The sequence below is a fragment of the Pan paniscus genome, chromosome 8 (genome assembly GCF_029289425.2).
Source record: "Pan paniscus chromosome 8, NHGRI_mPanPan1-v2.0_pri, whole genome shotgun sequence".
Taxonomy (NCBI): Eukaryota; Metazoa; Chordata; class Mammalia; order Primates; family Hominidae; genus Pan; species Pan paniscus.
The window spans coordinates 80,031,468-80,056,938 of NC_073257.2; the positions used below are offsets into that span (position 1 = coordinate 80,031,468).

Genomic DNA, 25,471 nt, shown 5'->3' on the forward strand with positions numbered 1-25,471 from the left:
AAGACAGGGTAGTACTGTGTTGGTGAAAGGATAGACATTTGCATCGATGGAACAGAATAGAGTCCAGAAGGGGACCTACGGAAGCATGAGCAATTGATTTTTTTTTTTTTTTTTTTTGAGAGGGAGTCTCGCGGTGTCGCCCAGGCTGGAGTGCAGTGGTGCGATCTTGGCTCACTGCAACCTCCTGCTCCCAGGTTCAAGCGATTCTCCTGCCTCAGACTTCCTAGTAGCTGGGACTACAAGTGCCACCACACCCAGCTAATTTTTGTATTTTTAGTAGAGACGGGGTTTCACCATATTGGCCAAGCTAGTCCCGAGCTCCTGACCTCGTGATCCAACAGCCTAGGCCTCCCAAAGGGCTGGGATTACAGGCGTGAGCCACAGCGCCCGACCTAAAATTACAAAAATTATCCAGATGTGGTGATGGGTGCCTATACTCCCAGCTACTTGGGGGGCTGAGGCAGGAGAATCACTTGAACCAGGGAGGCGGAGGTTGCAGTGAGCCAAGTTCGCGCCACTGCACTGCAGCCTGGGCTATGAGGCCAGACTCTGTCTCAAAAAAAAAGAAAAAGAAAATTTTCAGAAGGAAAACCAAAGAAAATATTTGGAACCTTGGGTTAGGTAGAGTTCTACACATAATATCAACAGTAAAATTCATAAAAGAAAAATAAATGGTAAGCTGATCTTCACCAATATAAAAAACTTCTGCCTGGGCGCAGTGGCTCACACCTGTAATCCCAGCACTTTGGGAGGCCAAGGCAGGCAGATCACCTGAGGTCAGGAGTTCGAGACCAGCCTAGCCAACATGGCAAAATTCCATATCTACTAAAACCACAAAAATTAGCCAGGTGTGGTGGCGGGCAGCTGTAATCCCAGCTACCCAGGAGGCTGAGACTGGAGAATCGCCTGAACCCAGGAGGCGGAGGTTGCATTTAGCCGAGATCACGCCACTGCACTCCAGCCTGGGCAACAGAGCGAGACTCTGTCTCAAAACAACAACAATATAGAAAACTTCTGCTCTGCAAAGAACATGTTTAAGAGAATGAAAGATAAGCTGCAGTCTGGGAGAAATATTTGCAAGTCACCAATCTGACAAAGGACTTTTTCTAGAATATATAGAAAACATAAGACCGGGCGCGGTGGCTCACGCCTGTAATCCCAACACTTTGGGAGGCTGAGGCGGGCAGATCACGAGGTCAGGAGATCGAGACCATCCTGGCTAACACGGTAAAACCCCGTCTCTACTAAAAATACAAAAAAATTAGCCGGGTGTGGTGGCGCGTGCCTGTAGTCCCAGCTACTTGAGAGGCTGAGGCAGGAGAATGGCGTTAACCCGGGAGGCGGAGGTTGCAGTGAGCCGAGATCGCACCACTGCCCTTCAGCCTGGGTGACAGAACGAGACTCCATCTCAGACAAAAAAAAAAAAAGAAAACATGAAACACAACAATATGAAAACAGCTCTCGGCTTTCGGCTTGGAGGAGGCCAAGGTGCAACTTTCTTCCGTCGTTCCGAATCCGGTTTCATCCCACACCAGCCGCCTCCACCATGCCACCGAAGTTCGACCCCAACGAGATCAAAGTCGTATACCTGAGGTGCACCGGAGGTGAAGTCGGTGCCACTTCTGCCCTGGCCCCCAAGATCGGCCCCCTGGGTCTGTCTCCAAAAAAGGCTGGTGATGACATTGCCAAGGCAACGGGTGACTGGAAGGGCCTGAGGATTACAGTGAAACTGACCATTCAGAACAGACAGGCCCAGATTGAGGTGGTGCCTTCTGCCTCCGCCCTGATCATCAAAGCCTTCAAGGAGCCACCAAGAGACGGAAAGAAACAGAAAAACATTAAACACAGTGGGAATATCACTTTTGATGAGATCATCAAGGTTGCTCGACAGATGCGGCACCAATCCTTAGCCAGAGAACTCTCTGGAACCATTAAAGAGATCCTGGGGACTGCCCAGTCTGTGGGCTGTAATGTTGATGGCCGCCACCCTCATGACATCATAGATGACATCAACAGTGGTGCTGTGGAATGCCCAGCCAGTTAAGCACAAAGGAAAATATTTCAATAAAGGATCATTTGACAACTGGTGGAAAAAAAATACATATGAAAACAAGGAACCCAATATAGAGAAAAAAATTGATAAGTTAGTCTACACTAAAATGAGTACTTCTGGGTTGAGCACCGTGGCTCACGCCTGTAATCCCAACAATTTGGGAGGCCAAGGTGAGTGGATCACTTGAGGTCAGGAGTTTGAGACCAGCCTGGCCAATGTGGTGATACCCTGTCTCTACTAAAAATACAAAAATTAGCCAGGTGTGGTGGCATGCGCCTGTAACCCCAGCTACTTGGGAGGCTAAGGCAGGAGACTCGCTTGAGCCCGGGAGGCGGAGGCTGCAACGAGCAGAGATCACACCACTGCACTCCAGCCTGGGAAACAGAGGAAGACTCTGTCTCAAAAAAATAAATAAATAATAAATAAATAAATAAAATGAATACTTCTATTTATCAGAAGACATCATTTGCCTCAGTCACCTCTGCTGCTATAGAAAATTACCATAGACTGGGTGGCTTAACAACAAACACTTGTTTCTCACAGTTCTGGAGGCTGGAAGTCTGAGATTAGGGTGCCAGAGTGGTTGGGTTTCTGGTGTCTTTGTCTTGGTTTACAGGAGGCTGTCTTCTTGCTGCGTTTTCACATGGGGGAAACAGAGTGAGCAAGTTGACTGGGTTTCTTTTATTAGGGCACTGATTCCATTTGTGAGGATTCCACCGTCATGACCTAATCATATCTCAAAAGCCCCATCTCCTAATACTGTCATTTTGGGAGTTAGGAATTCAACATATGAATTTTTGTTTGTTTTGAGACAGAGTCTTGCTCTGTCGGACAGGCTGGAGTGCAGTGTTGTGAACTCGGCTCACTGCAACCTCCGCCTCACAGGTTCCAATGATTCTCCTGCCTCAGGCTCCTGAGTAGCTGGAATTACAGGCGTGTGCCACTGTGCCGGGCTAATTATTTTTTTTTTTAAGATGGAGTCTCGCTCTGTCGCCCAGGCTGGAGTCCAGTGGCACAATCTCGGCTCACTGCAACCTCTGCCTCCCAGGTTCAAGCAGTTCTCTGCCTCAGCCTCCCGAGTATCCGGGATTATAGGCACCTGCCACCACCCCCAGCTAATTTTTTTGTATTTTAGCAGAGACAGGGTTTCACCATGTTGGCCAGGCTGGTCTCGAACTCCTGACCTCATGATCCACCTGCCTCAGCCTCCCAAACTGCTGGGATTACTGGTGTGAGCCACCGCACCCATCCCAATTTTTGTATTTTTATAAAGATGGGGTTTCACCATGTTGGCCAAGGTGGTCTCGAACTCCTGACCTCGTGATCTACCCGCCTCAGCCTCTCAAAGTGCTGGGATTACAGGTGTGAGCCACTGTGCCCAGCCAACATATGAATTTTGAGGGGACACAAACATTCTGGCCATGACACCATTAAAGGAGTGGATTCATTAGGTGAAAGGCTAATAGGTTATAATAAAATTATAATGAGTGGATCCAGCTGACAACTTGGACATATAGCTGGAGCACGTTTTAGTGCTGGTCATTATCTCTGTTTGCCCATAACTCCAATCTGTCATCCTGAACAATACAATCACCGAGGCTCCCTTATGCATAGCCACATGACTGACTTCTACAAAGCTGAATGTGAGAAGGAGCAGTGGGTTCAACTTCCAGGACGGGCCCATAAAACACTTTAACAGGTGTTACTTAATTTCCATTGTTTGGCCGGGCCGGTGGCTCATGCCTGTAATCCCAGCACTTTGGGAGGCCGAGGCGGGCGGATCACGAGGTCAGGAGATCAAGACCATCCTGGCTAACACGGTGAAACCCCGTGTCTACTAAAAATACAAAAGATTAGCTGGGCGTGGTGGTGGGCGCCTATAGTCCCAGCTACTCGGGAGGCTGAGGCAGGAGAATGGTGTGAACCCGGGAGGCGGAGGTTGCAGTGAGCCGAGATCGCACCACTACACTCCAACCTGGGCAACAGAGCCAGACTCCATCTCAAAAAAAAAAAAATTTCCGCTGTTTACCCAATGGCAGAACTACAAGATGGAAGAAACAAGGGTCTCTTGTTCACTTTTTGGAGGAAAACTGCCCCAAAGAGCCACCTGACCAGGGAATAACCATGTTAGATTATTGTGTGAGTGAGAGATAAACTTTTGTTGCACTTAACCACTGAAATTTTAGGATTATTTAGTAGATGACTATGATACTGTTTTTTTTTTTCTTTCTTCTTTTTTTACTTTTTGTTTTTTGGGGTTTGTTTGTTGGTTTTTTTTTTTTTTTTTTTTTTTTTTTTGAGACAGTCTTGCTCTTGTCACCCAGACTGGAGCACATCTCAGCTCACTGCAACCTCTGCCTCCCAGGTTCAAGCGATTCTGTTGCCTTAGCCCCCCACCAAGTAGCTGGAATTACAGGTGCCCACCACCACACTGCCTAATTTTTTTTTTTAATTTTGTATTTTTAGTAGAGATGGGGTTTTGCCATGTTGGCCAGGCTGGGCTCAAACTCCTGATCTCACATGACCCACCTGCCTCGGCCTCACAAAGTGCTGGGATTACAGGCATGAGCCACTGTGCCCGGCCTGTTTTTGTTTTGTTTTGTTTTGTTTTTGAGATGGAGCCTTGCTCTGTCATCCAGGCTGGAATGCAGTGGCAGGATCTCGGCTCACTGCAACCTCTGCCTCCTGGGTTCAAGAGATTCTCCTGCCTCAGCCTCCCTAGTAGCTGGGACTAGAGGCGTATGCCACCACACCCAGCTAATTTTTGTATTTTCAGTAGAGGTGGGGTTTCACCGTATTGGCCAGGCTGGTCTCGAACTCCTGACCTCAGGTGTTCCACCTGCCTTGGCCTCCCAAAGTGCTGGGATTACAGGCGTGAGCCACCACGCCTATTTTTGTTTTTTTGAAATGGAATCTAGCTCTGTCGCCCAGGCTGGAGTGCAGTGGTGCAATCTTGGCTCACTGTAACCTCCGCCTCCCGGGTTCAGGCAATTCTCCTGCCTCAGCCTCCTGAGTAATTGGGATTACAGGCGCCTGCCATCAAGCCCAGCTAATTTTTGTATTTTCAGTAGAGACGGGTTTCACTGTGTTGGCCAGGCTGGTCTCGAACTCCTGACCTCGTGATCCACCCACCTCGGCCTCGCAAAGTGCTGGGATTACAAGTGTGAGCCACCGTGCCTGGCCACGTGTTTGTTTTTGACACTGGTTTTTACTATGTTCTTTTGGGACTCTAGATATCCTCAGTGATGTCTTGCAGGGTGCCGTGATGGACAGTAGGGGAGGCTGTTTCACCCAGAAAAGCTTAGTGTGTATAATGTAATACATATGAATGTATGCATATATGTATGATATATATGGTGAAGACTTCAAAAGGCACAAAATATTAAAAAAAAAATCTCCTTCATACTTTTGTCTTTTTGTCTCCCATTTCCCCTCCCTAGGAGCAACTTCTGTTACCCACTTCTTGAGTTCGATAAACTATGTACATATAAGGATAGGTACTCGTAATATTGTTTAGCCAGTTCCACATTAATGGACAACTAGTGTATTTCCAGTTTTCTGCTAGTATAAACAAAAGCACAATGAATAGCCTTAAATATATGTAATTTCACAAGTGTGAAAGTAATTCTATAAAGTGGATTCCTAGAATTGAAATTGCTAGATTAAAAGGTATATGCAATTTATATTTTGATAAATAGTGCCAAATAACCTTCCAGGGAGTTGTACCAATTTACAATTCTATTATCACCGTACAAGAGGGCCTGGCTTTTTACATCCTTGCCAATGCAATATATGATCACGTTTTTGTTCCTTTCTTTTTTATTTTTTGAGATAGAGTCTTGCCGACCGGGCATGGTGGCTCACACCTGTAATCCCAGCACTTTGGGAGGCCGAGGTAGGCAGATTACAAGGTAAGGAGTTCGAGACCAGTCTGGCCAACATGGAGAAACCCAGTCTCTACTAAAAATACAAAAATTAGCCGGGTGTAGTGGTGCATGCCTGTAGTCCCAGCTACTAGGGAGGCTGAGGCAAGAGAATCGCTTGAACCTGGGAGGCGGAGGTTGCAGTGAGCTGAGATTGCGCCACTGCACTCCAGCCTGGGTGACAAAGCAAGACTCCATCTCAAAAAAAAAAAAAAAGAGGGAGAAAAAAAAAAAGTCTTGCTCTGTCGCCCAGGCTGGAGTGCAGTGGCACGATCTCGGCTCACTGCAACCTCCTCCTCCCCGGTTCAAGTGATTCTCCTGCCTCAGCCTCCTGAGTAGCTGTGATTACAGATGCCCACCACCATGCCCAGCTAATTTTTGTGTTTTTAGTAGAGACGGAGTTTTGCCATGTTGGCCAGGCTGGTCTTGAACTCCTGACCTCAAGTGATTTGCTCGCCTCGGCCTCCCAAAATGCTAGGATTACAGGCCGTGCCTGGCCAGTTCCTTACTATTTTGATGGGTGAAAACTGACATTTTGTTATAGGTTAATGCATAGTTCTGTATTTATGAGTGAGGTTTTACAACTTTCATATGTTTAAAAGCCACTTGTGTCCTATTTTCTGTGAACTGAACTCTTCATTTCCAACTACGCTATCAATCTTTTTCTTACTAATTAATGAGAGTCCTTTATAAAGGAAATATATCTTTATGATACTGTACAGTAGAGTTAAGTTCATTCAGTGGGTGGATTCTGCTGATAAAAACCAATGTGAAAATCACTCCTCTGCTGCTCTGCAACCTAGCCTTGATAATAAAAGCTTGCCCTTTCATTCCCTTGGGAACCTTCCTTACTTAGAGCCCCAATCATTACCACTTGCCCTATATGGTTGAAATTTTCGGCCAGTGTTTCTCAGGCATGGCACTGTTGAAATTTTGGCTGGATAATTATTTGTTGTAGATGGCTATTTTCTAGATTTCGAGAACGTTTAGCAACACCCTTGGCTTCTCTCTGCTGGATGCCAGCAGTACATTCTTCTCCCAGGTGTGACAACTAGAAATGTCTTTGAAATGTCAAATGTCCTCTAGGGGATGGAGGGCAAAATCTCCCAGTTGAGAACCACTGATCTAGGTTTATATACTGCTGGTGGAAGGCAGGCTGCATGACTAAACTGTCTATTTGTTATAGTTTGGAAATTTCACACAGCTCCCCAAATGGTGTTTGATAAAGTGCAGAATCTTAAGTTCTGTTGGAAAGTACAACATTTGTCTTTTAACCTCGTCAAAAAGACAAAACAGGCAGAAGGATGCCTTGAGGTCAGGAGTTTGAGGCCAACCTGGGCAACATAGCAAGACCCCATCTCTATTAAAAATTTAAAAATTAGCCAGGTATGGTGGTACATGGCTGTAGACCAGCTACTTAGGAGGCTGAAGTGAGGATTCCTTGAATCCGGGAGTTTGAGGCTGCAGCAAACTATGATTGTGCCACTGCACTCCAGCCTAGGCAACAGAGTAAGATCCTGTTTCTGAAAAAACAACATATTTTAAACCATGAAAGAATAGCATCTGTTAAATGTGTAGGTATGCCTAGGAAATCTAAAATGAAGAGACATAGGACAATAAAGTCAGCCAACTGCTCAAGCCTCAAAGAGTGGGAGGGTCACCAGAGCTCAAGGGCTAGCGCTCAGCTTGCAGTTACAAAAAAAGTTACTCTTTTTCCTTTAAATTTCTGAAAAAAGTTCTCATTTTAATATGTGAAATTTTAGCAAGAAATAGTTATTAATGTGTCCTCAACCCTCCCATCTATGTCCAGGCCCCTCAATCAGGGATGTTAAAATGTTAACATTTTGATATGTAACTTGCCATACTTTTTCTAAGCCTCTACAGCCTTTTTTTTTTCTTTTGAGACAGAGTCTTGCTCTGTCACCCAGGCTGGAGTGCAGTGGTGCGATCTCGGCTCACTGCAACCTCCATCTCCCAGGTTCAAGCGATTCTCTTCCTTCAGCCTCCCTAGTAGCTGGGACTACAGGCATGCGCCACCATGCCCGGCTAATTTTTGTATTTTTAGCAGAGACAGGGTTTCACTATGTTGGCCAGGCTGGTCTCAGACTCCTGACCTCGTGATCCACCCACCTCAGGCTCCCAAAGTGCTGGGATTACAGGCATGAGCCACCGCGCCTGGCCTTATAGCCATATTTATATGTAGATATTTTTTCTTTTTCTTTCTTTCTTTTTTTTTTTTTCAAGACAGGGTTTCACTCCTGTCGCCAAGGCTGGAGTGCAATGGTGCGACCTCAGCTCACTGCAACCTCTGCCTTCTGGGCTCAGGCAGTTCTCTTCCCTTAGATTCTCAAGTAGCTGGGACTACCAGTGCGCACCACCACGCCTGGCTAATTTTTTTTTTTTTTTTGAGATGGAGTCTCCCTCTGTCGCCCAGGCTAGACTGCAATGGCATGATCTTGGCTCACTGCAACCTCCACCTCCCGGGTTCAAGCGATTCTCCTGCCTTAGCTTCCTGAGTAGCTGGGATTACAGGCATGCACCACCATTCCCAGCTAATTTTTGTATTTTTAGTAGAGATGGGGTTTCACCGTGTTGGTCAGGCTGGTCTTGAACTCTTGACCTTGCGATCCGCCTGCCTCTGCCTCCCAAAGTGGTGGGATTAAAGGCGTGAGCCACCGTGCCCAGCCCACACCTGGCTAATTTTTGTACTTTTTATGGAGATGGGGTTTCCTCATGTTGCCCAGGCTGGTCTCAAACTCCTGGGCTCAAGTAGTCTCCCTGCCTCGGCCTTCCAAAGTGCTAGGATCACAGGTGTGAGACACTGCACCTGCCCTTGTATGTAGATTTGTATATAGATTTTGACCTAGGCCTGGCGCCATGTCTCACACCTTTAATCCCAGCACTTTCGGAGGCCAATGCAGGTGAATCATCTGAGGTCGGGAGTTCAAGACCAGCCTGGCCAATATGGTGAAACTCTATCTCTACTAAAAATACAAAAAGTAGCTGGGCATGGTAACGCATGCCGGTAATCCCAGCTACTACCCAGGAGGCTGAGGTGGGAGAATCGCTTGAACTTGGGAGGCAGAGGTTGCAGTGAGCCGAGATCGCGCCACTGCACTCCAGCCTGGGTGACAGCAGGAGACTTGGTCTCAAAAATAAGAAAAAAGAAAAAAAAAAAAAGACATTGGCCTAAAAGGAAGAGGCTGAGGCACAAAATATAATTTAAAGAGTTTAACTGAGCCAAAGTGAAGATAGCTGCCTGGAAGATTCAGACCCAAGTAATCTTGGATATGAGCTTCACTCAGCTCCTTATCCATTACAGGAAGGTTTTTTAAGTGAAAAAGTGGGCGGGGAGTGAGCCAATAACAAAGGTATCTGTCAGGAATTCTCATTGGTTTACAGAAAAAACAATGATTAGTGATTGGCTATACATTGTTAAGTTATAGGGTGCAGTTTATAGTGTCTGGTGTGGCATTATTGGATGAATTTTTTTTTCTTTTCACTTTCATGGTATGCTGAAGCATTGGGTGAATTTATAGCTACTTGTGGCAAGCAGTTTCAAGAGACGAATACACAAAGTGGGGAGTAAGCTCTGTCACCCAGGCTGGAGTACAGTGGCCAATCTCGGCTCACTGCATCCTGGATCTCCCCAGGGTGAGGTGATCCTCCCACTGCAGACTTCCAAGTAGCTGGGACTACAGGCATGGGCCATAACACCTGGCTAATTTTTGTATTTTTTGTAGAGACGGGGTTTCGCCATGTTGGCCAGGATGGTCTTGAACTTTTGACCTCAAGCAATCTCCCGCTTCAGCCTCCCAAAATGTTGGGATTACAGCTGTGAGCCACCGTGCCCGGTCTGCTGTCTCGTTTTTACGTCTCTTTGGGCCTAATAATTTAAAATGACTCACATTCATCAGATAAAAATACTTTTCTTTTCTCATAGGCATATAGAGGTTTAAAAAATAATAATAATTGGCCGGGCACAGTGACTCACACCTATAATGCCAGCACTTTGGGAGGCCAAGGCAGGTGGATCACAAGGTCAGGAGTTTGAGACCAGCCTGGCCAACATGGCAAAACCCTGTCTCTACTAAAAATATGAAAATTAGCCGGGCATGGTGGCACGCACCTGTAGTCCCAGCTATTGGGGAGGCTGAGGTGGGAGAATCGCTTGAACCCAGGAGGTGGAGGTTGCAGTGAGCCAAGATTGTGCCACTGCACTCCAGCCTGGGCAACAGAGAGAGACTCCATCTCAAAAAAAATTTAATTAATAAAATAAAATAGTAATAAAGGGATATTTATTAAATAAGAAAGGACAATAATGCACACATTACTGTGCAACTTGCTTTTTTCACTCACAGTGTTTCACACACACTCCTCAACAACGACAGTTACAAACCCTTTTATTTTTTCATTTTTTATTTTTTTATTTTTTTTGAGACAGAGTCTCTCTCTGTCACCCAGGCTGGAGTGCAGTGGCACGATCTCGGGTCACTGCAACCTCCGCCTCCTGGGTTCACGCCATTCTCCTGCCTCAGCCTCCCGAGTAGCTGGGACTACAAGCGCCCGCCAGCACGCCCGGCTAATTTTTTTGTATTTTTAGTAGAGATGGGGTTTCACCGTGTTAGCCAGGATGGTCTCGATTTCCCGACCTCGTGATCCACCCACCTCAGCCTCCCAAAGTACTGGGATTATAGGCGTGAGCCACCGCGCCCGGCCCACAAAACCTTTTAATGGTGGCATAATATGCCATAGTATGTGTGCACCATAATTTGATCAACAGGTTTTTTATTGAAGACATACAGATTGTTTTCTTGACTTTTCCCCAGCAATATCAATGCCACAATAAAGATTTTTGTTTGTTTGTTTGTTTTTTTAAGACAGAGTCTCACTCTGTCACTCAGGCAGGAGTGCAGTAGCATGATGTTGGCTCACTGCAAACTCCACCTCCTGGGTTCAAGTGATTCTCCCACCTCAGCCTCCCCAATAGCTGGGACTACAGGTGCATGCCACCATGCCTGGCTAATTTTTGTATTTTTTTTTTTTTTTGAGACAGAGTCTGGCTGTGTCACCCACGCTGGAGTGCAGTGGCGCGGTCTCGGCTCACTGCAAGCTGTGCCTCCTGGGTTCACGCCATTCTCCTGCCTCAGCCTCCCGAGTAGCTGGGACTACAGGCGCCTACCACCATGCCCAGCTAATTTTTTTGTATTTTTAATAGAGACAGGGTTTCACTGTGTTAGTCAGGGTGGTCTCGATCTCCTGACCTCGTGATCCACCCGCCTCAGCCTCCCGAAGTGCTGGGATTACAGGTGTGAGCCACTGCCCCCAGCCTAATTTTTGTATTTTTAGTAGAGACAAGGTTTCGCCATGTTGGGCAGGCTGGTCTCAAACTCTGACCTCAAGTGATCCACCTGCTTCTGCCTCCCAAAATGCTCGGATTATATACGTATAATTTAAATAAATGTTTCCAGATTACTTTCCAACATTATGACAACAATGTATCAGTTTCTCCATATTCTGCTTAGCAACAGACAGTGACAATAAAAACTTTTTTTTTCCTTTTGCCTATTTGAGGGGTGAAAAGTAATACCTTGGTTTTTTGTTGTTGTTGTTTGTTTTTTTTTTTTTTGGTGAGATGGAATCTCACTCTGTCTCATGATCTTGTGATCTTGGCTCACTGCAGCCTCTGCCTCCTGTGTTCAGCGATTGCCTTGCCTCAGCCTCCTGAGTAGCTGGGATCACAGACCTGTGCCACCACACCTGGCTAATTTTTAGTAGAGACAGGGTTTCACAATATTGGCCAGGCTGGTCTCAAACTGTTGACCTCCTGCCTCAGCCTCCCAAAGTGCTGGGATTACAGGTGTGAGCCACCACTCCCGGTCATGTTTTAATGTTATTTTATTTTATTTTTGAGACGGAGTCTCACTCTGTCACCTAGGCTGGAGTGCAGTGGCGCAATCTCGGCTCACTGCAACCTCCACCTCCCAGGTCCAAGTGATTCTTGTGCCTCAGCCTCCGGAGTAGCTGAGATTACAGACGCGCACCACCATGCCTGGCTAATTATCGTATATTTTTAGTAGAGATGGGGTTTCACCATTTTGGCCAGGCTGGTTTCGAACTCCTGACCTCAAGTGATCTGCCCACATTGGCCTCCCAAAGTACTAGCATTACAGGCATGACTGACTGCACCCGGATGTTACTTTATTTATTTTTTTTGAGATGGAGTCTCACTCTGTCGCCCAGGCTGGAGTGCAGGGGCGTGATCTTGGCTCACTGCAAGCTCTGCCTCCTGGGTTTCCGCCATTCTTCTGCCTCAGCCTCCCGAGTAACTGGGACTACAGGCGCCCACCACCACGCCCAGCTAATTTTTTTGTATTTTTAGTAGATACGGGGTTTCACCATGTTAGCCAGGATGGTCTCAATCTCCTGACCTCATGATCTGCCCGCCTCGGCCTCCCAAAGTGCTGGGATTACAGGCGTGAGCCACTGCGCCCAGCCATATTTTATTTTTTTGAGTTAGGGTCTTGCTGTGTTGCCCAGGTTGGAGTGCAGTGGCTCGACCGTGGCTCACTGCAGCCTCGACCTTCAGGCTCAAACAGTCCTCCTGCCTCAGCCTCCCAAGTAGCTCGGACTACAGGCGCAAAGCAGGATGCTGGACTAATTTTTAAAGGTTTTGGAGAGATGAGGTCTCACTGTGTGGCCCAGGCTGATCTCAAATTCTTGGGCTCAAGCCATCCTTCCACCTCAGCTTCCTAAAGTGCTGGGATTATAGGTATGAGCCATTGTACTTGGCTAGGACATTTTTTCACTACGTATCCCTGACTACTAATAGGTTTGAGCATATTTTAAATTTTTATATTGTCAAATATTTTTATCATTTAAAAAATGGCTCCTGCCTTGCTAAAAAGTTCTTTCTTGATCCAAAGTTATAAATATTCTAAAATGTCATATTTTTATTTTTGTATTTTTTCATTTAGATCTTCAATCCATCTGGAATTTTTAATTTTTTATATTTTTGAGATGAAGTTTTGCTCTTGTTGCCCTGGCTGGAGTGCAATGGTGCAATCTCGGCTCACTGCAATCTCCGCCTCCCAGGTTCAAGCAATTCTCCTCCCTCAGCCTCCCAAGTAGTTGGGATTACAGGAATGTGCCACCACACCTGGCTAATTTATTTTTTAGTAGAGTCAGTAGTAGTTTGTCCATGTTGGCCAGGCTGGTCTTGAACTCCCGACTTCAGGTGATCTGCCCCCCCCTCAGCTTCCCAAAGTGCTGGGATTACAGGAGTGAGCCACTGTGCCTGGCTGGAATTTAATTTCGTATATTGTGTGAGGTAGGGATTTCCATTTGTATTTTTCAGTTTTGACAATAACATTTTATTAGTACAAAAGAGTTGATACTAACTCCCTTTCTAATTGTAGTCACATGAGACTGATATCAGAGCTATTAGGCCAATTTATTTTTTTATTTACTCATTTTTTATTTATTCTTATTTTTATTTTTTTTTGAGACGGAGTCTCACTCTGTCGCCCAGGCCAGAGTGCAGTGGCGCGATCCTGGCTCCCTGCAAGCTCCGCCTCCTGGGTTCACACCATTCTCCTGCCTCAGCCTCCCGAGTAGCTGGGACTACAGGCGCCCGCCACCACACCCGGCTAATTTTTTGTATTTTTAGTAGACACGGGGTTTCACCGTGTTAGCCAGGATGGTCTTGATCTCCTGACCTCGTGATCCGCTCACCTCGACCTCCCAAAGTGCTGGGATTACAGGCGTCAGCCACCGTGCTTGGCAGGCCAATTTATTAACTTAGGAGAATAGAACTACTAAGTCAGCCAGAATATTAATGTTCTTTTTTTTTTTTTTTTTTTTGAGACAGAGTTTCACTCTTGTTGCCCAGGCTGGAGTGCAATGGCGCTGTCTCAGGTCACTGCAACCTCCACCTCCTGAGTTCAAGCGATTCTCCCGTCTCAGCCTCCCGAGTAGCTGGGATTACAGGCGCATGCCACCACTCTGGGCTAATTTTTGTATTTTTAGTGGAAACGGGGTTACATCATACTTGTCAGGCTGGTCTCGAACTCCTGACATCAGGTGATCCGCCCGCCTTGGCCTCCCAAAGTGCTGGGATTTATAGGCGTGAGCCACAGCGCCTAGCCTTAATGTTAGTTCTTAACCAGTGGTAGACCAGAAGTCTAATTGGGATTTTTTGTTTTTGTGCTTGTTTTAATACAATTTCTGTCTCTCATTTATCCTACCTGAAAAGCATACTGCATCTCTGACCTCTCAGCATACTAACAATAATACTGATCACATAGCATTTCTTGTAGTTCATAAACTTCACGTGTCAATAATATACTATAAATATAAATGAATTAATGAACAACAGGATGCTCATAAGCTTACAGACATCTTTTTCTCAAAAAAGCTGGGAATTTTGTTTCTGTTTTATTGGGATACTGACTCTCAATATTTCATATATTGCATTCCACCAACGTAGCTGAGAGTCAATTTATGAAATATTTTGTAGTGTAAGACAGAAAGTGGGGAGGACCAAGTATGTCAACCACTAGGAGTGTGGTGCCTAGTCAGGAATTGGGAGGAGTGTAGGAAGAAAGGAAGGACAACAGGATTTGGTCATTGATTGGTCAGATGGATTTCAGAGGGATTGGTATGAAGGAACGCTTCAAAGTTGTTTTTTTTTTTTTTTAATTTAAGTTCCAGGATACAGGTGCAGAATGTGTAGGTTTGTTACATACTTATAGGTGAGCCATGGTGGTTTGCTGCACCAATCAACCCCTCATCTAGGTTTTATTTATATATTTTTTTGAGACGGAGTTTCGCTCTTGCTGCCCAGGCTGGCGTGCAATGGTGCGATCTCGGCTCACCGCAACCTCTGCCTGCTGGATTCAAGCGATTCTCCTGCCTCAGCCTTCTGAGTAGCTGGGATTACAGGCATGTGCCACCACGCCCGGCTAATTTTTTATTTTTAGTAGAGACGGGGGTTTCTCCATGTTGGTCAGGCTGGTCTCGAACTTCCGACTTCAGGTGATCTGTCCGCCTCGGCCTCCCAAAGTGCTGGGATTACAGGCAGCAGCCACCGCGCCCAGCTAGGTTTTAAGTCCCGCATGCATTAGCTATTTGTCCTAATGCTCTCCCTCCCCTTGCCCCCCACGCAACCAAAGATGGTTTTAAGGCTTCTAGGACTGGAGATGATTACTTTCAGAAATGAATAGTGGTGACCAGATGAAATAAGACTTTTGGATGTAGATAGGACCTTAGCGATATATTTCCAGCTTTTTATTTTTTATTTTAAGGATGAAGAAACAGCTTTAAGTTGATTGCCTAAAGTCACGCAGGTAATTGATGCAGTATGGCCAGAACCCATACTAGGCTTAAGGGACAGTGTACCATAAACTCGTAGAGGTCCTTTAAACAGATAGAAACGCTGTGCTCCAGGCAGATGCCGTAACAAACACTGGCTCTAGATCTACCATGGGTTATATGGGTCCTTAGTTAAGATTAGATATGGAGTCACAGCGTGCCAGAATTTCAGGGAGAGAGGAAAGTGGAAGGGCTTTCCACTAAGCCTTTTGAACTACTAGGTACCCCTCGTTTTACATCTGGTTATCTCATTTAAATCTATGACGTTTTAAAATACTTATTACCATTTAAGACATGAGAAAAATTAAGTTTAGAAACGGCTAGATAGCTCACGCTAGAAAGGAAGGACTCCAAATTTTAACCAAGGGCAGATGTGCATGGAGGCCAAGTCATTTCCTTCCCATGCTCTCATACTGACCCAACAAACCCATTCTGCACGTGAGAAAACTGAGGCCCAGAGAAGGGAATGCACACACGTTTGAAGCCAAGCTGGGGCCAGAAAGTAGATCGGCTGATCTCCAAACCTCCACGTCAAAGGTCTTCCCAGGAGGACATATGCCTTCAAGGATTTTGCAATGTATACCACCCTACAAGTGATGGGAGAGAGGGGGAAAAAGCAACCGACTAAGGAGAAAAGCAAGGAGCAGAAAAAGGAGCTAAAGAGGAGCTGTCAGAACGGTGTGAGGAGAGTGGGAAAGGAGCCGCCTCCTTTTGCCTCTCTTCCTACTTATTAACAAAACAGAACGACTATCCAGCGTATTTCAGGGAGCTAAGTCTTAGCCAGCTTCAGCTGTGTTTTAACCCTTAGCTAAATATAGACAAGGCTAAGGCAGGCCAGGTGTACACTTCAGGAAGAAGTGGAAATTCCCAGGGCGGACCAAAACTTGAGCTGTTCCGGCGGTAGTGATTTGAGGTCGGTTTGAAAGAGAAGTTGAGAAAGCGGCCGAGGGGCGAATTTGGCTGCACTACACGCTCGCCACAAAGAGGCAGGGCCGCCGGCCGCCGGGGCCGAGTGCGCTTCCAGCCCAGGCGGAGCGGTAGACGCAACAGCCTCCGCCCGCCACGTGACCCGTAGTGTTGTGGTCTGGCCCGCGTGGGTGGCGGGAGCGCCGAGAGGGCGGGGGCGGCGATGGGGCGCGTCACGTGACGGGGTTTAAATCTCCCGCAGTCGGAGCCGCGGGGGCGCCAGTGCCGCGCGTCGAGCGGGAGCAGAGGAGGCGAGGGAGGAGGGCCAGAGAGGCAGTTGGAAGATGGCGGACGAGGCGGCCCTCGCCCTTCAGCCCGGCGGCTCCCCCTCGGCGGCGGGGGCCGACAGGGAGGCCGCGTCGTCCCCCGCCGGGGAGCCGCTCCGCAAGAGGCCGCGGAGAGATGGTCCCGGCCTCGAGCGGAGCCCGGGCGAGCCCGGTGGGGCGGCCCCAGAGCGTGAGGTGCCGGCGGCGGCCAGGGGCTGCCCGGGTGCGGCGGCGGCGGCGGCGGCGCTGTGGCGGGAGGCGGAGGCAGAGACGGCGGCGACGGCGGCGGCGGCGGGCGGGGAGCAAGAGGCCCAGGCGACTGCGGCGGCTGGGGAAGGAGACAATGGGCCGGGCCTGCAGGGCCCATCTCGGGAGCCACCGCTGGCCGACAACTTCCACGACGAAGACGACGACGACGAGGGCGAGGAGGAGGAAGAGGCGGCGGCGGCGGCGATTGGGTACCGAGGTGCGCAGGGTGCGGGCGGCCGGAACTGCGCATCTCCTCCTCCCTCTCCCCGGGCTCCTACTGGCCTGAGGTTGAGGGCGGCTGGGGGCTCGGGGCAGGCTCCGCGGCGTTCCCCTCCCCACCCCGGCCCTCCGTTCAGCCGCGCTTCTCCGGGGCTGCGGTTCCTACTGCGCGAGCTGCCAGTGGATTCGCTCTTTTCCTCCGTCCGTGGCCCGCCTGGGCGGCCTTGTTCTTTCCGCAGCAGCCAGGTCGGGAGACTCTCGCAGTCGCTTTAAAATAAGTTTCTCTCCTCCTCTTACTCTTTTAGTATATTGCTTTTGTTAGAGCTTTTTTTTTTCTTTATTTTATTTTTTATTTTCTTTGCTTTTCTCCTCTACCCCCCAGCACACTTAAGTCTGCAACTTTTTGGCTGTCCCGTTGGTCTGCGTTTTCAATTGCTTTTTGCAAACTGACACCTGTGCAGTTTGCTTTTTTTGGTCTATATTTTTATGCCTGAAATTACAATTTTTGAAAGAGGAAAGCTGTTTCTGTAGTCACAGCTTGCAAAATTTAAAGAACGTGGCTGTTCCTGAAGACATTACCATTCTGTAATGCAGTTAGGAGTGGGCATGGGAGAGAGTACTTTTAGAGCTGTTCATATTACTTTTATTCTAATCTTGCTCTTGTGCGGTAACGGTGTTTGGGCTAAGCATGCTTTTTTTGTATGTATGTAGTATTGAGACACAAATTTAACACTTCTAGCATAATGAAGCAGATATGTTGCAGTTGTCATGTTCTTGAAGGTTTCTTTTTCTTTTCTTTTTTTTTTTTTTTGAGACGGAGTCTCGCTCTGTCGCTAGGCTGGAGTGCAGTGGCGCGATCTCGGCTCACTGCAACCTCCGCCTCCCGGGTTCAACCGATTCTCCTTCAGCCTGCCGAGTAGCTGGGACTACAGACACCCGCCACCACGCCCAGCTAATTTTTGTGTTTTTAGCAGAGACGGGGTTTCACCATGTTTGCCAGGATGATCTTGATTTCTTGACTTCGTGATCCGTCCGCCTCGGCCGCCCAAAGTGCTGGGATTACAGGCGTGAGCCACCGCGCCCGGTCAGGTTTCTTATTTTTGATCTGAGGAGTTTCTATCCTTGATAGGTGTTCATCTTTATCAATATTTGGGTCAGGCCGGGCGCGTTGGCTCTTTCGTGTAATCCTAGCACTTTGGGAGGCCAAAGCGGGAGGATCTCTTGAGCCTAGGAGTTTCAGGCCAGCCTGGGCAACATAGCGAGACCTCCTCTCTACTAAAAGTAAAAAAAAGCGGGACGTGGTGTCGCACACCTTTAGTCCCAGCTACTGGAGTTCGAGGTTGCAGTGAGCTGTGATAGTGCCACTGCACTCCAGGGTGGGCAACAGAGTGAGACCCCGTCTCAAAAAAAAAAAAGTAATATGTGCTTTTAGGGACTGATTTAGTAAAGAGACCCTGATTTCAAGCAACACAGTTGAGTACTAATTTATTATTTACCTAATAATAATTGTGTTATTAATACTGTTTAATAGAGGAAACAATGCAGAGGTACTTGTAGTATTGTGTAAGTTTAACGTGCGCATTGCCAAGGTTATATTTGAATGACGTTTTTATGTAAATGTCCATTTATTACACGTTTCACGAACGCTATTGTTTGTGATTGTATGATACATTCTAGCTAGATTATTATCTTTTCTCTTTTTTTTTCTTTTCTTTTTTTTTAAAAGGTGGAGTTTCGCTCTTGTTACCCAAGCTGGAATGCAATGGCGTGATCTCGCCTCACCGCAGCCTCCGCCTCCCGGGTTCAAGCCATTCTCGTGCCTCAGCCTCCTGAGTAGTTGGGATTACAGGCATGCGCCACCATGCCTGGCTAATTTTTGTATTATTAGTAGAGACGAGGTTTCTCCATGTTGGTCAGGCTGGTCTCGAACTCTCAACCTCAGGTGATCCGCCTGCCTCGGCCTCCCAAAGCTCTGGAATTAGAGGCGTGAGCCACCGCCCCCGGCTATCTTTTCTGTTTTTTAAGTAGACTTAATTTATTTTTAGATTTTGGCTGAAACTGAGTGAGCAGAATTCCTAAAGATGAAGAAACTGTTCCAATGAACAGTGCAAGCTGACCCTATAGGCATGCTTTACACACGCCGTGTAAATGTTAAATGCTGTACTCGATGAAAATGATTGCTCTATAACCGTTCATACATTTTAGGTGCATGTTGTTTTGATAGCCTTGACTGACTTGGTTTCTTTTGCAGATAACCTTCTGTTCGGTGATGAAATTATCACTAATGGTTTTCATTCCTGTGAAAGTGATGAGGAGGATAGAGCCTCACATGCAAGCTCTAGTGACTGGACTCCAAGGCCACGGATAGGTATGGCTCAGAGCTGTTAATTTTAGAGAGTAAATGTACGTTTTTTGGTTTGTTTGTTTTGAGACAGAGTTTCGCTCTTGTTGCGGAGGCTGGAGTGCAATGGCGCGATCTCGGCTCACCGTACCCTCCGCCTTCCAGGTTCAAGCGATTCTCCTGCCTCAGCCTCCCCAGCAGCTGGGATTACATGCATATGCCACTACGCCCGGCTAATTTTGAATTTTTAGTAGAGACAGGGTTTCTCCATGTTGGTCAGGCTGGTCTTGAACTCCCGACCTCAGGTGATCCGTCCGCCTGGGCCTCCCAAAGTGCTGGGATTACAGGCATGTGCCACTTTGCCCCGCCTAACTTGTACCCTTTTTGTGTAGTGTTCTTCATCCGGTTAGAATATCTTCCTCCCTTACTTCATATTCCTTGTTTTTTCACTTTATTTTACACTTACCACTTCTTGAAAAGCTCTGTGTCTTACTTTTTAAATTGTGTTGTTTCCTGGTCTAGAATATAAGTTCTACGGGAGCAGGAATTTTTGACTGACTTGTATACTCCTGTCTTTTCAGTGCCTAAAAAAGTGCCTGGCACATAGTTTGTGCTCAATAAATATTTAATAAATATGTGAATGAAATGGGAAAGTATTTCGATGTAGAAAGCATTATCAGTTTTTTATGCCAAAGGTATAACATAACCATCTTGAAAGTGGATCTTTTTATGTTCTCACTCTTACAAATGGCTTGATTATTTAAACATAGTGAAGATCAGTTTCTCTTTGGTGTCTGTAATTTATTTATTTATTTATTTTTGTTTTCTCAAGCCTAGGGAGCTGGTTTGAGCAATCTCAGGGTAAAAGAAAATGATTAGTTCTCAGAACATCAACATTGTATGTATTATCTTGGAAGATGGGTTAAGATCAAATTGAAAAATTACCGGAAAAAAATTAAGATGGCAGTTATGTATAGATTTTCATTTCTTTTTCCTGTGTGGTTTTAATGATAAGTAGTACAGGCTTTTAGGACTGGTACGATTTTTCTATGTTGATTTGTAGAACCCTTTTGTAAATACTTTTGGTATTATGTTGTGTGTTTCTAGATATTAACCATAAGAACTTAATTCTGGTTGTTAATTAATTAGACTCTTAAAATATATACTTATAGCTGAAGGGGGTCTTCCCAACTCTTCATTAGATCTTCCTAATCTCATTGGGATATAGCATTAATTCTGAGTGTACTGAGAATGAAATACCATTAAATTGCATTTTCTTACTTTGCAAAAAACCCTCACAGAATGCTAACTCATTACTTCAGAAAATAAATGAGATTTTGAATTACTTGATAAGTTGACTTTAAGCCTTTTCCCCCTTATTGTAGGTCCATATACTTTTGTTCAGCAACATCTTATGATTGGCACAGATCCTCGAACAATTCTTAAAGATTTATTGCCGGAAACAATACCTCCACCTGAGTTGGATGATATGACACTGTGGCAGATTGTTATTAATATCCTTTCAGAACCACCAAAAAGGAAAAAAAGAAAAGATATTAATACAATTGAAGATGCTGTGAAATTACTGCAAGAGTGCAAAAAAATTATAGTTCTAACTGGAGCTGGGGTATGTAAGACTAGTACATGGGGAGGTCGTATATGTATTTTCTTATGCCTTTTCCAAGTAGGAAACATTTTTCTGGTTTAGAAGGATTTATCCTTACATGATAATGGATGTTTGGGAACTGCCAAAAACTGAGTGCAGCAGCAGTTGCTAAATTAGTTCAGATTTTTAAAACCTCTCCAGCCTTAAAAAAATATTTGCTTCTGCTTATTTATAGCACAGTGGGTAAATGGAGTTAAGGCAAGATTTTTACCTACATTATATCATAGCTCCTAAAGGAGATGCAGGGAATTGAAACTCTGCTTTTGTTAAGGGATGTCAGTCTGATGGAGAAATTGGGTATTTGTTAGATCTTTATGAGAAACTGGAAACCTAATTGGTATTCACAAGTGAAAAGCTTAGTGTTGGGAAGAGTAACAGATTCCTACCTTCCCTCCATTTTAATTAAGATGATGTGATTGTGGCGACTTGACATTTTCTATTTGATCTACCTTAGGGTTGCAGCTAATTAGTTACCTAAGGCTATTGCATAGTGTGTGTTTTATACAGAGTATATTACATGTTAGCAACCAGAGCAACTGCTGTAGTAAAATTTTGTCCTGTTTTCTGCCATTTCGAGTTGCGAAAGGGTGTTACATAATCTTAGATGATCATCAGGAGTATGTTTTGCTCACAGATAACGATGTAGACAAGTTTGTTTAACTTAAATTGACCTTGACTCCAGGTCAAATTGGAGTCAACTCTGGTAAGATGATGAAACAATAACTTCTGAAATCTCTATTTTGAAATGTCAGGATTTTTTTGTACGATTAGTGGGCACGTCTCAAAGAAATGAAGAATTGAAATATTATACACCTTTTTTTTTTTTCTTTTTTTTGGATACAGGGTCTTGCTGTGTTGCCCTGGCTGGAGTGCAGTGGTGTCATCATGGCTCACTGCAGTCTCAGCCTCTCCTGGCCTGAGTCTTGCTCTGTTGCCCAGGCTGGAGTGTAGTGGCAGGATCTTGGCTCACTGCAACCTCTGCCTCCTGGGTTCAAGCAATTCTCTTGCCTCAGCCTCCTGAGTAGCTGGGATTACAGGCGCACACCACCACACCTGGCTAATTTTTGTATTTTTAGTAGAGATGGGGTTTCACCATGTTGGCCAGGCTGGTCTGAAACTCCTGACCTTGTGATCCGCCTGCCTTGGCCTCCCAAAGTGCCAGGATTACAGGCGTGATCCACCGTGCCTGGCTATACATTGTTTTTTTTTAATGAAAATAGAGAATTGTTGTAGTATTGAGGTAATAGAATCCTAACTAAAGGAGCAATTTCTTTGGAATTACTTCTCTGTAATAGAAATTCTTGGCTGGTGGAGTGGCTCATGCATGTAATTCCAGCACTTTGGGAGGCTAAAGTGGGAGGATCACTTGAGCCCTGGAGTTTGAGATCACCCTGAGCAACATAGACCCTGACTCTACAAAAAATTAGCCTGGTGTGCTGGTGCGTACTTGTAGTCCCAGCTGCTAAGGAGGTTGAGGTGGGAGGATTGCTTGAGCCGGAAAGGTTAAGGCCACAATGAGCCATGATGGCACCACTGCACTCCAGCCTGGGCGTCAGAGCGAAACTGTCTAAAAAGAAAAAAAACAAAAAGCCAGGCGCTGTGGCTCACGCCTGTAATCCCAGCACTTTGGGAGGCTGAGGCCTGCGGATCACGAGGTTAGGAGATCGAGACCATCTTGGCTAACATGGTGACACCCCGTCTCTACTAAAAATACAAAAAATCAGCCGGTTGTGGTGGCAGGCACCTGCAGTCCCAGCTACTCAGGAGGCTGAGGCAGGAGAATGGTATGAACCCAGGAGGCGGAGCTTACAGTGAGCCGAGATCGCACCACTGCACTCCAGACTGGGCGACAGTGTGAGACTCTGTCTCAAAAAAAAAAAACAAAAAAAAAAAGAAAAAATTCTTCCCTACTTAAAATAATTTGTTGAAATGGTTTATTTTCTTCTCAAGTTGCATTTGCTTTAATTTGTTGGCTAAACGCTTAAAAGGCTTAAAATTGGCCTGACTTAAAAATTCCCTATCTGTGTTGAAGATGGAATATGAGGTATATTTAATTTTACTCAGTTATTTGGGAGTTTTATTTCTGAAATAAGGGTAGGGTTGTATTTTTATTTCTTAAAAGAAGTTTCAGACTAAAATTTTCTTTCTCAACTCTTACCTAATTATATGGTAAGAGAGCTAGCTAGTTCCTATAAAGGTAGAAGATTTAATTTTACAAATTATGCCATGCACATTTTAGGTGTCTGTTTCATGTGGAATACCTGACTTCAGGTCAAGGGATGGTATTTATGCTCGCCTTGCTGTAGACTTCCCAGATCTTCCAGATCCTCAAGCGATGTTTGATATTGAATATTTCAGAAAAGATCCAAGACCATTCTTCAAGTTTGCAAAGGTACTATGAACTCTTCTGGTTGTTTCTTTGGCCTTCTCTCATGAAAAAGTATTTTGTTCACATACAGCCACCTTAAGGTTATCATTCATTGTTTAGTAAAGTGAATGCTGCTACTGTGGCGGAGTAAGATCACTCATTATGGCTAGAATTCCTTTATTCCTAGAGAAGGACTATTATCTACTTCATTTTAGGAGTGAGCTTATTTTCAAAGAGATAGTTCATATTTTTAAAATTTGCACTTCAGCGATGGTCGTTATTCTGCCTGGGCTTTTTTAAGAGGTTTGTACACCATATAAAAGTAACATAACTTGTGATTTTTAATATTTTATTAGAGATTGTAAAGGTTATAACATCACTTTGGTGTTTCGTAGTCAAGTTTTAACATAAGGATGTGCCTGAAAAATCATTTGTAATTAGAGAATGGGAAGATTCTTGGGTTGCATTTTTGTCAGCAAATTGCAGAGGATCCTTATTCTGCTCTAGAGTTGCACCGTCCAGTTCAGAAGCCACTAGCCACATGTGGCTGTTGAGTACTTGAAATGTATCGATACGTGCAGTAAGTGTAGAAGACATATTGGATTTTAGAGATCCAGTATGGGAAATACAAAGTATTTCATTAGTTTTATTCATCAAATATTAAACAAATATTGGTTTTTATATGGAAAAAATACTTCTTAAAATTAATTTTGAATTCTTACTTTTGAAATACTTTTGATATTGGGTTAAATAAAATGTATTTTGGGCTGTGCGTGTTGCCTCATGCCTGTAATCTCAGCACTTTGGGAGGCCAAGGTGGGAGGATCAGTTGAGCCCAGGAGTTTGAGACCAGCCTGAGCAACATAATGAGACCCCATCTCTACAAAATCAAATAATAAAATTTGCTGAGCATGGTGGTGTGCACCTGTAGACCCATCCACTCAGTAGTCTGAGGTGGGAAGATCCCTTGAGCTCAGGAGCTCAAGACTGAACCATGATCTGCCATTGCACTCCACCCTGGGCAACAGAGCAAGAGTGTTTCCAAAATATATGTATGTTTTTTGAAGTTTTTACTTTTTTTTTTTTCTTTTTTTGAGAAGTAGTCTTCCTTTGTCCCCCAGGCTGGAGTGCAATGGCATGATCTTGGCTCATAGCAACCTCTGCCTCCCAGGTTCAAGTGATTCTCCTGCCTCAGCCTCCTGAGTAGCTGGGATTACAGGCGCCCGCTACCATGCCCAGCTAATTTCTGTATTTTTAGTAGAGACAGGGTTTCACCAGGTTGGCCAGGCTGGTGTTGAACTCCTGACTTCAGGTGATCCACCCTCCTCGGCCTCCCAAGGCGCTGGGATTATAGGCGTGAGCCACCGCGCCTGGCCAGTTTTCACCTTAATGTGGTTACTAAACAGTTTAAAGTTATATGTATGTCTCACATTACGTACGTATTGTACAACTCTGCTTTAGCATAGAAAGTTTAATAATGCATTACACCATTCTCAAGAGATTGAGTCATTAGAAAACTGTTCTCTTTCCTGTATTTCAGTCTTTTGGAAAGAAATTACAAAATTTGTTATTGTTAAACTTGGAGGTATATATATTTGAAAGAGTCATTTTATTTTATTTTATTTTACTTTAAGTGCCGGGATACATGTGCAGAATGCGCAGGTTTGTTAACATAGGTATACATGTGCCATGGTGGTTTGCTGCATCTATCAACCTGTCATCTAGGTTGTAAGCCCCACATTCATTAGGTATTTGTCCTAATGCTTTTCCACCCCTTGCCCCCCACCTCCTGACAGGCCTGGGTGTGTGGTGTTCCCCACCCTGTGTCCATGTGTTCTTATTGTTCAACTCTCACTTATGAGTGAGGACATGCGGTGTTTGGTTTTCTGTTCTTGTGTTAGTTTGCTGAGGATGATGGCTTCCAGCGAAGGAGTCTTGTATTAGTGGCTTTTTCCCCACCTAATCGTTAGAAGTTGTGAATAGGGACTTCTTTAATGAATCCAGAAGTTAATGAACCTAGCTTTTTTTTTTTTTTTTTTTTGGAGACT

The 25,471-nt window shown here is 45.3% G+C and overlaps 2 protein-coding genes across 4 annotated transcripts in view; both read left to right on the forward strand.

The window, feature by feature from the left end:
• Positions 1–1,205: 1,205 nt before the first annotated feature.
• On the forward strand, positions 1,206–2,098 carry LOC100978570 (large ribosomal subunit protein uL11-like). Its single transcript, XM_034931749.3, has one exon. It carries the CDS (start codon positions 1,547–1,549, stop codon positions 2,042–2,044), a length of 498 nt encoding a protein of 165 aa, XP_034787640.1. The 5' UTR covers positions 1,206–1,546; the 3' UTR covers positions 2,045–2,098.
• A 12,587-nt stretch (positions 2,099–14,685) lies between these two features.
• The window catches only part of SIRT1 (sirtuin 1), a 34,588-nt gene continuing 23,802 nt past the window's right edge, over positions 14,686–25,471 (forward strand). Inside the window, exons 1-4 of one of the 3 annotated variants that reach the window (XM_034930667.3) lie at positions 14,686–17,046; positions 19,300–19,416; positions 20,775–21,016; positions 23,295–23,447. In XM_034930667.3, coding sequence (XP_034786558.1) covers positions 16,599–17,046; positions 19,300–19,416; positions 20,775–21,016; positions 23,295–23,447 — 960 coding nt within the window. In that variant the 5' untranslated portion in view covers positions 14,686–16,598. Of the gene's footprint in view, positions 17,295–19,299; positions 19,417–20,774; positions 21,017–23,294; positions 23,448–25,471 lie in introns of those variants that run through there. The other 2 variants (XM_003830305.4, XM_034930668.2) reach the window with 2 other exon arrangements.

What these genes read in the sequence shown, in the direction of transcription:
- LOC100978570 (XM_034931749.3), top strand. Translation starts at nt 1,547, where the DNA reads ATGCCACCGAAGTTCGACCCCAACGAGATCAAAGTCGTATACCTGAGG.